This window comes from Taurulus bubalis, assembly GCF_910589615.1.
Source record: "Taurulus bubalis genome assembly, chromosome: 18".
In the NCBI taxonomy this organism is placed as follows: Eukaryota; Metazoa; Chordata; class Actinopteri; order Perciformes; family Cottidae; genus Taurulus; species Taurulus bubalis.
In genome coordinates, this window is record NC_136606.1 from 3,396,053 (window position 1) to 3,410,454 (window position 14,402).

General features: G+C 40.3%; 1 protein-coding gene across 1 annotated transcript in view; it reads left to right on the forward strand.

Moving 5' to 3' along the window:
• The window catches only part of LOC306750719 (A-type potassium channel modulatory protein DPP6-like), a gene marked incomplete at both ends in the record, with an annotated part of 137,305 nt that overhangs the window by 84,122 nt on the left and 38,781 nt on the right, over positions 1–14,402 (forward strand). Inside the window, one exon of the mRNA XM_079234190.1 lies at positions 6,846–6,944. Coding sequence (XP_079090316.1) covers positions 6,846–6,944 — 99 coding nt within the window. The remainder of the gene's footprint in view (positions 1–6,845; positions 6,945–14,402) is intronic.

Consider the following 14,402-nt stretch of genomic DNA (forward strand, 5'->3'; position numbering starts at 1 on the left):
GCTAGCTCACGCGTCTGGGATTAGCTGCTCAGGAATCACAGAGGAGTCGTTTTTTGAACAACATCTCAATGGTGGTGATTTAATATCCTAAACCATGTAGTCAAAATATTGATTCCTACTTAATGGGATGATTTTGACCATAATAGTGATCGTGAGAAGAAGACCTCAAAACAAATACTGGTTGGACACTTATCTGTTGGATTAAGGAGAATTTGCTCTTCAACAAACATTTAAACAAAGCAGTTGTGTTTAAGACCTTTTTATTCAGGACGGTGTTTTTGACTTTGTCAGCTATTTATGTTTGTATTATAGTTTGTTTAAACTATGTTTTTATTTGTTTTACTATAAATTGGCTCTGTGGCACTCTGAGATTCTTTTGAATGAAAAGTGCGTTTCAAATAAAATGCATTATTACTATTATTATTAAATGTACCATGATGAAGACATATTAATCTTGATTTGGTAAAGCCTTTCAAATCCGCTGTTTTTTATGCTAATAGGGTGTTAGGTGTTTAATTACAGACCTGCCTTGGGGAGCATTTTTAGTTTGCGGTGCAAAACGGGCCCAGGAGTGTACGGTAAATTCTTCCTGACATTAAATCCCGCAGTTATTCAGAGCGTCTTATTCCTCTGTAGTTTGACGCATCGAGTGTGAAACATTTTGGGAACGACGGCGCCTCAAAGCGGTGAACTGCAGCGGCTCATGTGAGGAGTTATGGGATCGCGTGTTGTTTCCACTCAGTTAAGAGCGTCTCTTGATGGACGCTCCACTGCCAGCTTCTAACTGCTCCTGACACCCGCTTTGTTCTCACACACACACACACACACACACACACACACGCATGCATGCATGCACGCACGCACACACAGAGTTTTGCTTCTCTTTTTCCCTCCTTGACAACCTGAGTCTGCTGTAACTGATAGCCCCACATTGCTAAGAGGTTGGTCCGTTCTCCACATCAATACAAGCGGGTCACGCGTCCCCAGTTGGCTTCTGGGTATTTCTCAGACTGAGGGATGTCGGGCCGCCTGACAGAGTGACATCCAGCGAGATAACCGGTTAATGAATTCCTGTTGCGTGGAGCCGATGCTATACGTTCGATCCCCTCACGGCTCCTCCTGCCGTGGCTTTTAGCGATGGCCCGGTTTTTATTCTTAGCCGTGTTTGGATCATATTTGATATATGTAATATAGTTTTTTAAGCATAACACTTAAGTATGAAGAAGATGTCTCGAAAAGGACTCAGAGAGAGCTCCCCAAGTTATGGAAAATATCCATTTTTGTAGCGTTAGCTTGATGCTACACGCAATTAGCGTGTGACCTACTGAATCCGCCAAAATCAAAGCACCCGAACTTTCCCAACCTTATTTCATTTATTAATGTTTTTACACATATACACGTGATCTCACAAGGGTCACTGTATCATATCACTTTACATTATTCAAATAGCTTGTGGTTAAGGACTTAACACCGTTTTAGTATGGGTATGACCACCTTTTCATTTTTGGAAAAAGGGGTTTGGTTTTCAAAAGGTTATTTCCTGCAGGAGTTATTTATGTTATGTATAAAGATTCTAACATAATACAGGTTTCTGATCATCTGCATGCTCTGACTCTGTGGCATCACATTGCTTTTGTACCAACTTACAGAGCCGTGTAGACAAAGATCTACAAATAAATGCAAATAAAAGAAAAACATTTTTTTACGGTAATTACGGTAAAAGTATACTAACTTCGATTAGATTTTAAATCTAAATAGTTTCAGTTAACTTCCAGAAACTGAAAACACGGTGAAAGGTTTAAACGTTCGAAGGCAAAAATCAAGGACAACGTCGTGGTAACAAACCTGTCAATCACAAGGAAGCCACGCCCCTAAAGCAGACTTTATTATCTTTTTTCCTCTAAGTTACGTCTTTCACATTACTGACATGTTCTCACCTCATGAAGCTGATATAGTGAACGTGTTAGCAACACTAGCTTTCAGTTGCAGTCGTGTTTCTGTTCACCTTGTGAATATTAGTCCAATACCTTTAACTCTGTACAGGCCTCCAGTTCAAAGGTCACTTTTCAGGTGACGAATATCTAATTTTTTAGAATGACACACTTTGCAAAAGCATAATACGATTAGAAAAGGATTAGCTTCTCTTCTGTAGCCAACACTGCTGACTTACTGTATTTGACTGTCACTCAAATTATCTTTCCAAGCGGTCGGGTTCAATGTTCCATCAAACCTCCATTGTATGGCGACGAGGCCGCGGGACATTAGCATATAAACGGCTCATGTGAGCTGACCCCGCTGGGGTCGGCGGGTGGCTTTTGTACGACTAATTCAAAGTTTCTGCCTCTGATCACAGCGCTCTGTGAGGGAGAGATAAAGACGTACTTAAGTACAGAAAGGGGATTTGCCTTCAAGGGATTGTGCTATATATATATATATATATATATATATATATATATATATATATATATATATATATATATATATATAAAGATATCATTTTTTATGTAAATTATCACGTGTATAATTTGACTTCCTCATCTGGCTATCATAACTGATTGAAAATAATTTTTAAAATCACAATTCATCCCTCTAAGCCTCGCCATCTGACGCGAGGCTGCAACTTATGTGCACTATTATGTTCCCTTGCAGTCTATAGTCACAGTCTGGTGGCTCTGATAATCAACGCTCAACACTCCAGTGTTATGGTAGCAGATGCCTTCAAAAGGTGTTTTTTTTCGTCCCTCGTGATGAAACTAGAGACTCGACCGCCGCCCGTCCGTCTGTCGGGCGCAACGTGCGACGCGCTGACGCATATGTTCGGGAGAATGATGCAAGTCATTGTTGCGTTCGTGCAATTTTAAAAAACGCTTTGATTGGTGACAAAGAAGATGAACTAGTTGAGGAGAAGATATTTTCTCTGACAGCTCTGATCTCACGTGAACCTGCACTGGCTAAACGTCACCGCTGGAGGCTCGTTTTAAAAGGAAAAGATGCAGAGAAATAGTATTTCCAGAGCATCATGTATTAAAAAAGCTGCCATTTCTTTATGTGAGCCAAACCAAGCCCTGTTTCTAGTGCAGTAATCCATTGTGCTCTGTGTTTCCCGACCTGGGCATGAAGTCACAAGATAAATCTAAGGGGCCATGATGGATAATTACCAATCGAGATAATTACGACTTAGTACCGTTGGAAATAAAACAAATGACTCCAATAGTGTTTAATTCTCTGGATAAACGTATAGGATGGGAGAAAAGTTTGATTTACACCGTAAAGTTTTACCTCTTGCACGATCATTTCTATTAATTTGACTCTGATTTATTCCATTTTAGCTTCAGTTTGTGTTTTTAATGAGAGTTTTCAGTTGTTGTGTGACTTTTAAACCTTTTCATGAAGCCGTATGTTGTATTCAAGTTAGTTTTAAATAGTTAAATGGAAAGATACACACTGTTGACTCTGTTGGCCGCCAGCTCCCCCGTCACCGCCAGGCAACAGAAATGCTTTGACTTTGATATCCAGCGCCGTTAAAGAATTCTTACTTCCATCCGTAGACTCGCTGTTCAAATGTATCTCAGCTAAATGCCCGAAGATGAAAAAGCATATAAAGTTTTCAAGATAGTGTGGATCAGAGAACTTATTCTCCGTGATCTGTGATTGATATTTCAGATCCTCTGGAGACGTTGGGAGTCATTGAAGTGTGAATATTACTGATGTTATATCTCAGACTCGTGTGATTGCGTCCAGTTTTTGAGCTCTCACATTGATCCAAAGGTTGACACCGTTCTCTTTGTGCGTCACGTGACGATGTTAACATGACAAGGGGAAGATGTTTAGTGTCATTTCCACGTTGCCAGACTCCGTCTGAGCCTCCCCCTCTTCCATCCGTCCGCTCTTTAAAGACGGTTTCTCCGACGGCTGCGACACGCAGGATCAAAGCACGTGTCGGCTTAAAATTAAGAGGAAGTGGTCACAGTTGAGCTTCGCTAAAGAAACATGTGCAGCTCTTATGTTTTGGTTGAGTGGCGCCGTAGCAGCTAGAAAACCTCTCCATTAATGACTCGGTATTTCTTCTCCCTCCGTCCATGAGCGTAATTCATATTGAGCCCCACTCTGATCAATCACTGTGACTTCAGGTCAGAGTGGTTTGTAAATGTGAGTATGATATGCCGTGTTGGATAATGCTTCTCCTTTTAAGCCTCACAGAAAGCGCTCCGTTAAACTTGTGCATTTGTTGCACGCGCTGCACGTTTTGTAGCTAACGTAAGAATAATAGTGCACTTAGCATTGAACCTACATAATCAACTCGTGGAATCCAAGTAATCGTGAGCGTATAAAGGTGACATATGAAGAGGAGCAAAGTCTGCAAAAGAGAGGAAGTAGTGTTCTATGCACATTAAACATGTTGGGCATGCAAAGACTTTCACCCAGGAGATCGCTGTTCATGTCCTGTGAAAAACCAGAATTTGTCGCGTAACTTCCGTACTGAATTAGCGCCACTTCTGTAATTATTTCAACCCAAACCAAGATTTTTTCTTAACAATAACTAAGCAGGTTTGTTGCCTAAACCCCACTTCAGAATCAGAACCATTTATTTTCCCGTTATGATGCACAAATGAGGAATTTGTCTTGGCGGGTGGTGGTGGTGCATACATTAGACAAACAACAACAATCAACACAGTAAAAAATAGAAACATATTACGCTTACAAGAGATATAAAATATAAAATGAACTGCACAGACAAACAGATAACAGTACTATAAATAAGTGTACTTTAAGTGTATGTGTACATTGGCCGATAGGTCATGTTGCTGCACATGTGTCGGTAAACGCACCAAAAAATTAGATTTTATCTTTTTGTGAGGTATCATACAAACCGTTGCATCACGACCAATCGTTTCTTGAGGTATGGCGACCACCACTTTGGGTTGTGACCAAATACCTGCAAGACTAATGACACCTCCATCAGCTCAATATGACAGACACACCACGGTTTAGCAGTGTGATTCATTTAATCTTTTCCACCTTGTTTATTAACCTCATTAACATGAGCCTTTTTTTTTCTCAAAAACTGCGAATGGTTTTCATTCCCATACTAAATACAGAATATCTCCTCAACCATAAGGGCTATTTGAATTCATTCAAAAGATATAATATAGAGAAAACACCTATGAGATTAGTTAAGAGGTTCATATAGCAGTGTATGTGTTACTGGTTTATTGGTTGATGATAGAACACAGGAAAAAAATAGAAAATTAACATTATTTTAATAGAAATGACTGCTCTTTCAAATGCATTGATGCTTTTTCTTCTACTAAAATATCTATCTAAAATCTAAAATAAAAATAAAATAGCAATTGACTTTGATTAAGTAAAGTCAAATATTTTTAATTATTAAAGCTTTTACTAGTCTGAGATCTAGAGTGTTACATATTATCTGCCACGACGTAAAGTGTACGCACTTATATTTCATTGTCGGTTTAAAAATTGCAAAACGGCCGTATGCTCTTTTGATTGTTCGGTTGCAGAAGTTTCGCTCTCACTGAACAATCAAAAAAAAAACTCCCACCTTATGGACCGTCAATGCACCTAAAAGCATTTTCATTATTTCGGGTTTCAAGAGACAAAGTGGAAAGTGTCACTTAATGGTGCACCTGGCTTTTCAGCGCTGGAAAGAGGAAAGTTACTGAAGAAACCCTTTTATTCCTGCTCATTGTTCAACCTCTGTATGGTCCATAACTCTCCCAAAATCTTTGTTCCTGGTTGTGAAATTATCACAAAAAGAAAAGGAAAACTCATATTGAGTTTTTACCTCTTCCAGTAATTGATTGTATCACTTAAAGCTTATCATTTGATGCATTTTGACTATAACTTTGCACTTTTTTCTTTCTGTTCTTTTCACATTTTCATTAAACAATTGTTTTTTTTTGTATGCAGACTGATTGATGAATGTATTGTTGATACTGATTGCAGTAACAGTGGTTGCATTGTGATACCAGATGATAGGGCAGGACTATCAACTGAAATAACCCAGTACCAAGTATTATAAACACTTCTCCAGTCAAACTATACCTGCATTTGATCCTTTTTAAACCCACTTCTAGAAAAGAAAAAGGCTAGAACTTGGCTAGCTAACGTTTAAAGAGTCACAAGGCCAGTATTAACACCAGTATCAAGCGATACCGATCCCATCTTTGGTTTCTGCTTCATTACATCTTCAATATCACAAAAGAACAAACATTTCTGATTGTTGGCTGCAGCCAAAATACATGTTACCTCACACATAGACTGACAGCTGCAGCAGAGACGCAGGCGGGTTTAGCAGGGGTATTAAACATCATCAGCTAATACATCACAGCTTTGATCCTCTTACCAACCAATGTGTCCGTCAACCGCCATGTCAATATGTAGCTGTGCAGGAGGCAGAGTTTTAGACTTTTAGATGTTATACCCTGAAACTTCAGGCTTAGAATGCTCTTGTAGGATCCAAAGCAGCTCCTGGTATATTGTCTTTGTCTTTCTCTATCCTCCCTCCACGTATCTGGAGGTGAAATGAGTCACATTATGTCGCAGCAGAGGATATGATGAGCATTGATGGATGAAATTAAGCTGCAATGGATTGCGGGAGGCATCTGCTTTACATATGCTCGTCTGGCCCGGTGATCAGAAGCAGCACTCGTCTTGATTACAGCGCTTTGTTATTTCACATCTGTATTTATCTGTCTCCGCTACGGTTTTTATTCTTAAAGTCTGCAGAAAAAAAAAAAGTGTCAAGAAGACCTTATTTCTGTAACCTGGAGATGCTCAGTTCTCTTCTCATGAGCGTTAACCCGGAGTTCCTTCCTTTGCAGGTGAAGACGACCAGCTGGCCCTCAAGAGGAAGGTGACGGTTGCAGACCTCTTCAGAAAAGACTTCAAGGTTCACGACCCCAACGCCAAGTGGATAAGCAGTAAGTGACCCCTTCATGTGCAAAGGTCTGTGCACAGTTTATTGAATTGGAATCGGATTTGAACACATGCATCAAAATATTGCTTTAAAATATTCTTATTCACGCTTCGATGGGAACAAGAGACATAAGTTCACATCTGTTGGCTAGAAAAGGCGAGAGAAGCGATATTGAACATACTTGTTCTTCATGGGACTTTTTTTTGCAATGTATTTCTCTTCTAAAATTAGCTTAATGGAAACCATTTTTTTGTTTTAACCAGAACACATTTTCCCATGTTTTTGTGTCTAAGTGACTTAATGGGGAGAATTTAATTTTTTTTAATTGGTCCAGTATTGAAGGAGCAAAACACGCTGCAATACAATCGCCTGCTCAGCGTTAATGTGCGTCCACTGTGTGTGTCGACAACATTAAAAATAGCTATAACTTGATCCAGTCTGTTTTTCTTAATGATGTTTCTGGTTGGGAGAAGTCTCATTCAGAGACTTATCCTTTATTGGCTTCATAACAAATAACAAAAAATAGTTATTTGTCTTCTTTTACACCATTTGTCCCTCCTCTGTCTTTGTTTGTGTCCTTGCTGTCGGACATTATGCCAAACGATTTATTCCATATGCTTCAATAACCACCCAATTACCTGCAACCACGGTCCTCATTTTTTTGTTCAGTGATCAATGACAGTGTGTTGATGCTGCTTTTGTTACAATTCATCACAGCCAATTTCAAGCGCTTGTTTTTTTTTGTTATTTAACGGCGAGCATTGACAGCACCACAGGGAGCCAATGAGATAAAATCACTTTATTTTCCATCAAGGTAAAACACGCAGCCTCAGCATCATCCAATAGACGAGATGTGAGGGATCAGCACAGCTGACGAGTTAATGAGGCGGGGTTCGTCTCGACGTGGCTGTCTCCTCCAATCACAGCCTCTCCGATGGCTCTTGGAAGCGGCACAGCTGTTAGATCTCATATCCTAAAATTGCAAAGCCGTCCCCTCTGCTATGGACTGTGATTAGGAAGCTGAAAACCCCATATTTGTTGAATTAGTCACAGGGTGAGACGATGAGCCGGCTGACGGTCTGATTTCAGGCTGTGTTTTTAGCCCCGGGGCCACATGTGCGTTCCAGGAAGAGACGCCTCTCACGTGGCCGAATCATCGCCGGCCCAATCCGCGACGCACAAAAAGTTGCAAACAAATCAACCGTGGCGGTATTGTACACATCTGGAAGGTAGCATCTGTCGTGTTCTCAGAAAAAAGCTGGGAACGGGGCATTCGGAGCATATATTTCTATTAGCGGTTGAATTGTATGAAGATCATTATCGTGAATTGTGTGTTTTTACTGGAGATATTCCCTTTTAACCTGAAGCTGTTTTATTAGACGCTCAAAGAGAAGAGAGTCAGTGCTTTGTGATTATCCACACGCCGTGAAACAAGACTTGTCATTAGAAAGCAGTCCGCTCTTTCATCTCCTCCCTTTGTGTGCTGTTGACAGCTCAACCCTTGATCTGGAGGTATTTTTAGTGAATCCTTCATTTTAAAAACCCATCTGAGTGAAGACTGAGTGATTGTTTTATAAAACTGTAAATCATAGCTTGTTTTATGAAAAAAGCCCCAAACTGCTGTATTTGGATGTATTGAACACCATAAGTAATATACAAGTGAAATATATGGTTTGGTACATGAGAAAATTCAAATTTGCGCAAATGTGCCCCAATGCAAATTTTGGATACCTCGCCAGAATGTTCTCTGTTCTAAACCCTCTCTAACTTAGTTCTGCTTCACTTTATCAAAGTCAACCTTTGCAGAGAGAATGTTCACATATTGAGTTATGATTTGGGTTAGAGAATGTTCACATAGTGAGTTATGATTTGGGTTAGAGAATGTTCACATAGTGAGTTATGATTTGGGTTAGAGAATGTTCACATAGTGAGTTATGATTTGGGTTAGAGAATGTTCACATATTGATCTATGATTTGGGTTAGAGAATGTTCACATATTGTGTTTTGATTTGGGTTAGAGAATGTTCACATAGTGAGTTATGATTTGGGTTAGAGAATGTTCACATAGTGAGTTATGATTTGGGTTAGAGAATGTTCACATAGTGAGTTATGATTTGGGTTAGAGAATGTTCACATATTGATCTATGATTTGGGTTAGAGAATGTTCACATATTGTGTTTTGATTTGGGTTAGAGAATGTTCACATATTGAGCTATGATTTGTGTTAGAGAATGTCCACATATTGAGTTATGATTTGGGTTAGAGAATGTTCACATATTGAGCTATGATTTGGGTTAGAGAATGTTCACATATTGAGTTATGATTTGGGTTAGAGAATGTTCACATATTGAGCTATGATTTGGGTTAGAGAATGTTCACATATTGAGCTATGATTTGGGTTAGAGAATGTTCACATATTGAGTTATGATTTGGGTTAGAGAATGTTCACATATTGAGCTATGATTTGGGTTAGAGAATGTTCACATATTGAGCTATGATTTGGGTTAGAGTTGGACCTTACAGCTGCATCATTTCAAAGAAATAATCATCCTGAAAGTGATTTTTTTCTAGGCGGACCTGAAACCTTTTCATTTTTTCTGTGTGTCATCTTCATTTACTCTTAACCAGTAACATATAGACGGATATTTACACATCTGAACAGAATCTCACATGTGTACCTTTTATTATAACCAAACGTATTCAAACAGCCCTAGTGGTTGCAGAGATACACCCTTTTTAGTTTGGGTGTGCAATTTCCGAGGAAAGGGTCTAAAAATAGGTGGGTTTTATAGGAGAGAAAGGGGGAGTGATCCATCAGCTGATTATTTCGACTTCGTTAGTGTGTCGTTTTTAGCAGACCAACCTGCGTGCTCTCGGCTGTCTGTAGGATTTGCAGTAATGGTTGGTTGGGGACTGAAATTGAATCCTTTTTTTTTAAACCTAATTTAGCCCAGTTTTATTTTCTCCCTTCCCCCGGCTGTCTCCACCTATCACTCAATTCTCCTGGAGACCTTAATGATCATATATTGGCTATTTTTACCAGGAAAAATTGCTTCCTCGTGTCTTCGCCAACAGCATTAACTTTTATTATTATTACGCTATTATTAGGTGCTCTTCAGCTCTTCAGCTGGTCCTCACAGTGGTTCACTGTGGTCACAAAACCTGGGTTTTATTTTGGTAGTTTGATCATATTGTACTCATTAAGTTACATGCTGAGATCTGAGTATACAAACATATGATTTAATTGAAATCAGAGAAAGAAAGAAACAATCATACAGTTTTTAAAGGGGCACATCTAGCAATACTTTGAATGTAAGACATAAAAATATACAATACGCTTATATGGCTGAAGGTTCCCTGCTATACTGGTAAATCCATTGGGAATGCAAGGCCCCACACTGGGTCATGAAGTAGCCTCTGATTTGTCTCAGCAAGCTGATTATAATGATGTAAGGCTGCTTGGTGTAAGTGCTTTGATGCCGCTGCCAGCTGGCCCCAAACAGAGAGCTGTGTGTTTAGAGTCACGGGGCATTTAGGTGATTTACTGACCACAGAACACCAGTGGGATCATCTCCATAATTAAATATATGTACCTCGGTGCATGGAGGTCATCGGGATCATTTCCATATATTCATCTGGCTTGTTTGCGAACTGTCTGATTGCTTGTTTCTTGTTCTCAGTCATTAACTTGAGAGTGCAGTGTTTCCATAGCCAGAAGAAAGCAACACACAATAACTACGTGATAGATTTCTGCATAAACCCCTTCACCCTCTGCATCAGTAGTCGCATCATGTTCTGAAGGCCATCGCTACGAGGCTCCCTACTTCGGTAATTGCACACCGCTGGTATCTCACATTATGCATGTTTTTCTTCTTCTTCTTCTACTATTCCGTCTGAATCCAACATCATTCTCGCACCACCAAGGTGAAGCCGGCCCCGTGGGGGAAGCAGCTGCTTTGCCTTTTTTAACGGCCGCGTTCCTCGTGTTCGCCTCTTGTCTGGTTGGTGTTCGTTAAACGCGGTGAAGGGGGAGCCATCTGTAAAGCAAGCCGACCGATCGCGGGGCCGCCTTTAAAACGGGGGGACTTGTGAATGTCATTTAGATAAGAGTGAAGCCTCGTGATGTTTGTTGTGTCAGTGGGTGTGTGTTGGAATTACCTTGTTTCCGAATGATGCACAACCTCCTCTCCACCTCATCTCTAATGCGTTTGTAAAGCAGTCACTTTGGAGATGATTAGCCAGGAGTCCCACTCCCTTATTGACTTTTCATAGCTCCTGTGACACAACATGAGTAATGAAGTGAATGCTGTTTGTTAATGGACTTCTGCAGTTGATCTTTTTCTCACCAATGAGACGTGGCAAATTAGCCCGCGCGCTCTTTTATGGCGCGCCGTGTTCGTTCAGCGTCGGAGACAATCAGCTTTTGCAAAGCGGCGGTGACATTAGAGGAAGCAGCAAGGTGCATGCGTCCTCTTATTTCGAGATGGCCCAGTTCTGCAGCGAGCGTTAGCGCCGCCTAATCTGGCTGGGATGTCCTCGCACAAACTCCCATTTTGCCATCGCTTTTAAAGCAGCGGAAAGCGGTGCGACGACGAGTCCTTTGATGGAATGGAGCTGTCATAATATACTGACGTTGTTCAGTGTTTTAATTCCCAGGGAAGGAATGGAGAGAAGGCCTCTGATGCAGAGCTTAGAGAAAGGGAAGCAGATTTTTCCGCAGCCTCTTTATTAGCTAACGTCAAGGCTACACCTGAAGAGTCGAACGTCGTCTTTGATCCAAGTTTTGAGAAAGCAAAACTGGAAAACAGCTATTTCAGTCGTGTTTTGTCTGACTTTAAGAATCGTTGCCAAAATTAGAATACTTCCTTTCCTTTCTGGCACAGAGAAAATGATACTTATTTTGTACGAGTCTCGTCCTCGTTATTGTATTGTGTTGCTTCCTTTCCTGAAGGAGCAGCGGCACGGCGCCACATGGTGCAGAATTCTCCCAAAGCTTTTGATCAGAACTTCAATAGGGAGTCAATTCCACTCGCTTTGGCGTCTCAGCTCTCGATACCGACTATTTCTACCGTAACTTATTAAAGGGCCAGTGTGTGAAATGTTGCAGCGTCTAGCGGCGAGCCTGCAGGAGAACTACAGCGGTCTCCGTGAAGAGGATATGTAGATATAAATAACTCATTCCAAGGTGACTAATACACTTTTTATTTTATATTTTGAAGAAATTCTACTTTTAGTTGTTATCTTAAAATTATATTCAGTGCAAAACAGGTTAATTACAGCCACAATAAGCTATTTATTTGCCAAATATGAGTTATTTTAACTTTATTTGCATTGTTCTAAGAAAGTGATTGCACAATTAATTAGTTTTTGTCTGATGGAGCATCCAGTTTTCAAATTTCTTTATTCTATTATTTGAAAAAGCACGGATGGAGGAGTCACAACAAGGCATTTCAATAAAAATGCAGCATACACCATTTTGTTACAACTTTGTTGAGGCACGAACATTTTTCTTGCCGTGACAAAAAAGGTTTGAGAACCACTGCCATCATATTCCATTTCTGCCAATACATCACACTAAATGCTGTACACTGTCTCTTTAAGAGCCACAGCTCAGGCTCAAGAACTCCAGCGAGGTCTCTGCAGTTGTCGGATCAAGGGGCCAAACAGAAAACGTGGCTTTTCAGGACATTTGCTGGCAATACTGCAAGGTTTTGAAATGGCCTTTCTGCAGGTCTTCAAACGACTATAAGAGTGTTTAAACTACCAGCTTGCAACACCTGCACACTCTGAATTCCAGGACTTTACCTTTTTTTGTATCTGCAAACTATAACTAATTAAAGTTATTCAGTTAGTTGGCATGTGTGGTGTTTACTGCTAAATTATAGTCTTTTTAATTGTATTATTTCTGCCCACTTTTTCTTTCATCTCTTGCCCGTTGTTTCCTTCCATCAGAGCAGCAGCGTAGTGTTTCCACGCTTCTAGCAATGTCCTCCAGCCTGCCAGCTCAGTCCCACATTACTGTAACAAGCAAACCTGCCTAAAAAGCATCAACTGTGCTGCCTGCTTCTCCCTGCAGAGAGGAGAAAAGACAGAGATGGTGTTAATTAACAACAAGAGTGCACCACCACACACACACACCGACACATGCTTTCACAAAGACACACTGTCGTGTTTTGGCCTCCTTACAGCAGCGGAAAATAGTGCAAAATGTGTTGTCCTCAGTCCTTGTTTGTGATATACTTGTGGATTCCCAGTTCTATTAGCAGAGGCATCTGTGTTGTTCAGGCGTTAAATGCATGATGTAGTTCAGTGTTTGGGTATCCAGTGAGTGTGTCTACAATCCACATCCCTGTAATGCCGACTGCAACATGGCATTCACATCCAAGCCGTGAAATGGACTTACAATCCTTTGAATTCACTTTAGCCGTCTTATCACGGAGGATTCCTAGCTTAGCCGTGTTTGTGTAGCACGGTAGGAAGGCTGTGAGCATCCCCGCACAGCAAGAGGCCCGCTGGAGCATTTTGTTCCAGCGATTCTACAAACACATCCATTTTAGTTTTTTTTAAAGAATCGACACGGTTTAGGGAATAATCTTTTAAATATTTTGTTCTTTTGCTGAGCCAAAGATTAGACGTTCAGCACACCGATGGGGTCGACGCTCGTCTCCATTTTGCAAGAGCGAAACCGCACTCGTTTGCATTTAAAGATACAAAACTTATAATATGAAAGATGCAGGACTGCATATTGAGAACAATATATATATATGTCTTTATTTAAAAGGGACCACATACAGTTAAAACATAAATGTCACCATATGATGCACTGTACCAGATTTTAGCTACAGCTAATTCACATCTGTAGTCCCTTGACAGACCTTAAAACAAGAGCAAACAGTACAGGATAAAAGACACAATATAACATTATATGGGGGGAGAAGGGCAGAACAATACAAAGCTACAGTACAGCACATTCAAAATAAGTAATAAAAAACATTAAAAGTAAGTAATACAAACCATCAAACAGGAAGGTGAGTGAGGAGTCGGCAGTCAACGGCAATGAAAGACATTTTAATGAAAGTGTGAGTCACCAAAACCACAGGAGGTCCTTCATCATGCATCATAACCGGCCACCCAAAATATAAAACGAGATAAACCGTGGACAGACGCAGAGATGCACACTCAACCACGGATGTGCGCACACATGCTGACGACTTCACCCTCTTAGTTGAGATGATAAGCAAACCAAAAAGAAAAGAAAATATCGAGAAATTAAACAGATATATTCAATGAAATGTAACAAAGATCAACTCAATATGTATTTACTAAATAAGAGACATTATTACACTCTAAATCCAGGAAAAGGAACGATTATTAGATAACTGAAACAGTGCATAAGTAAAGGCCACGACTGATGTGAGCATCATAGTGTGGGAGTCTGTCCTGAAAGATATATATTTCAAAA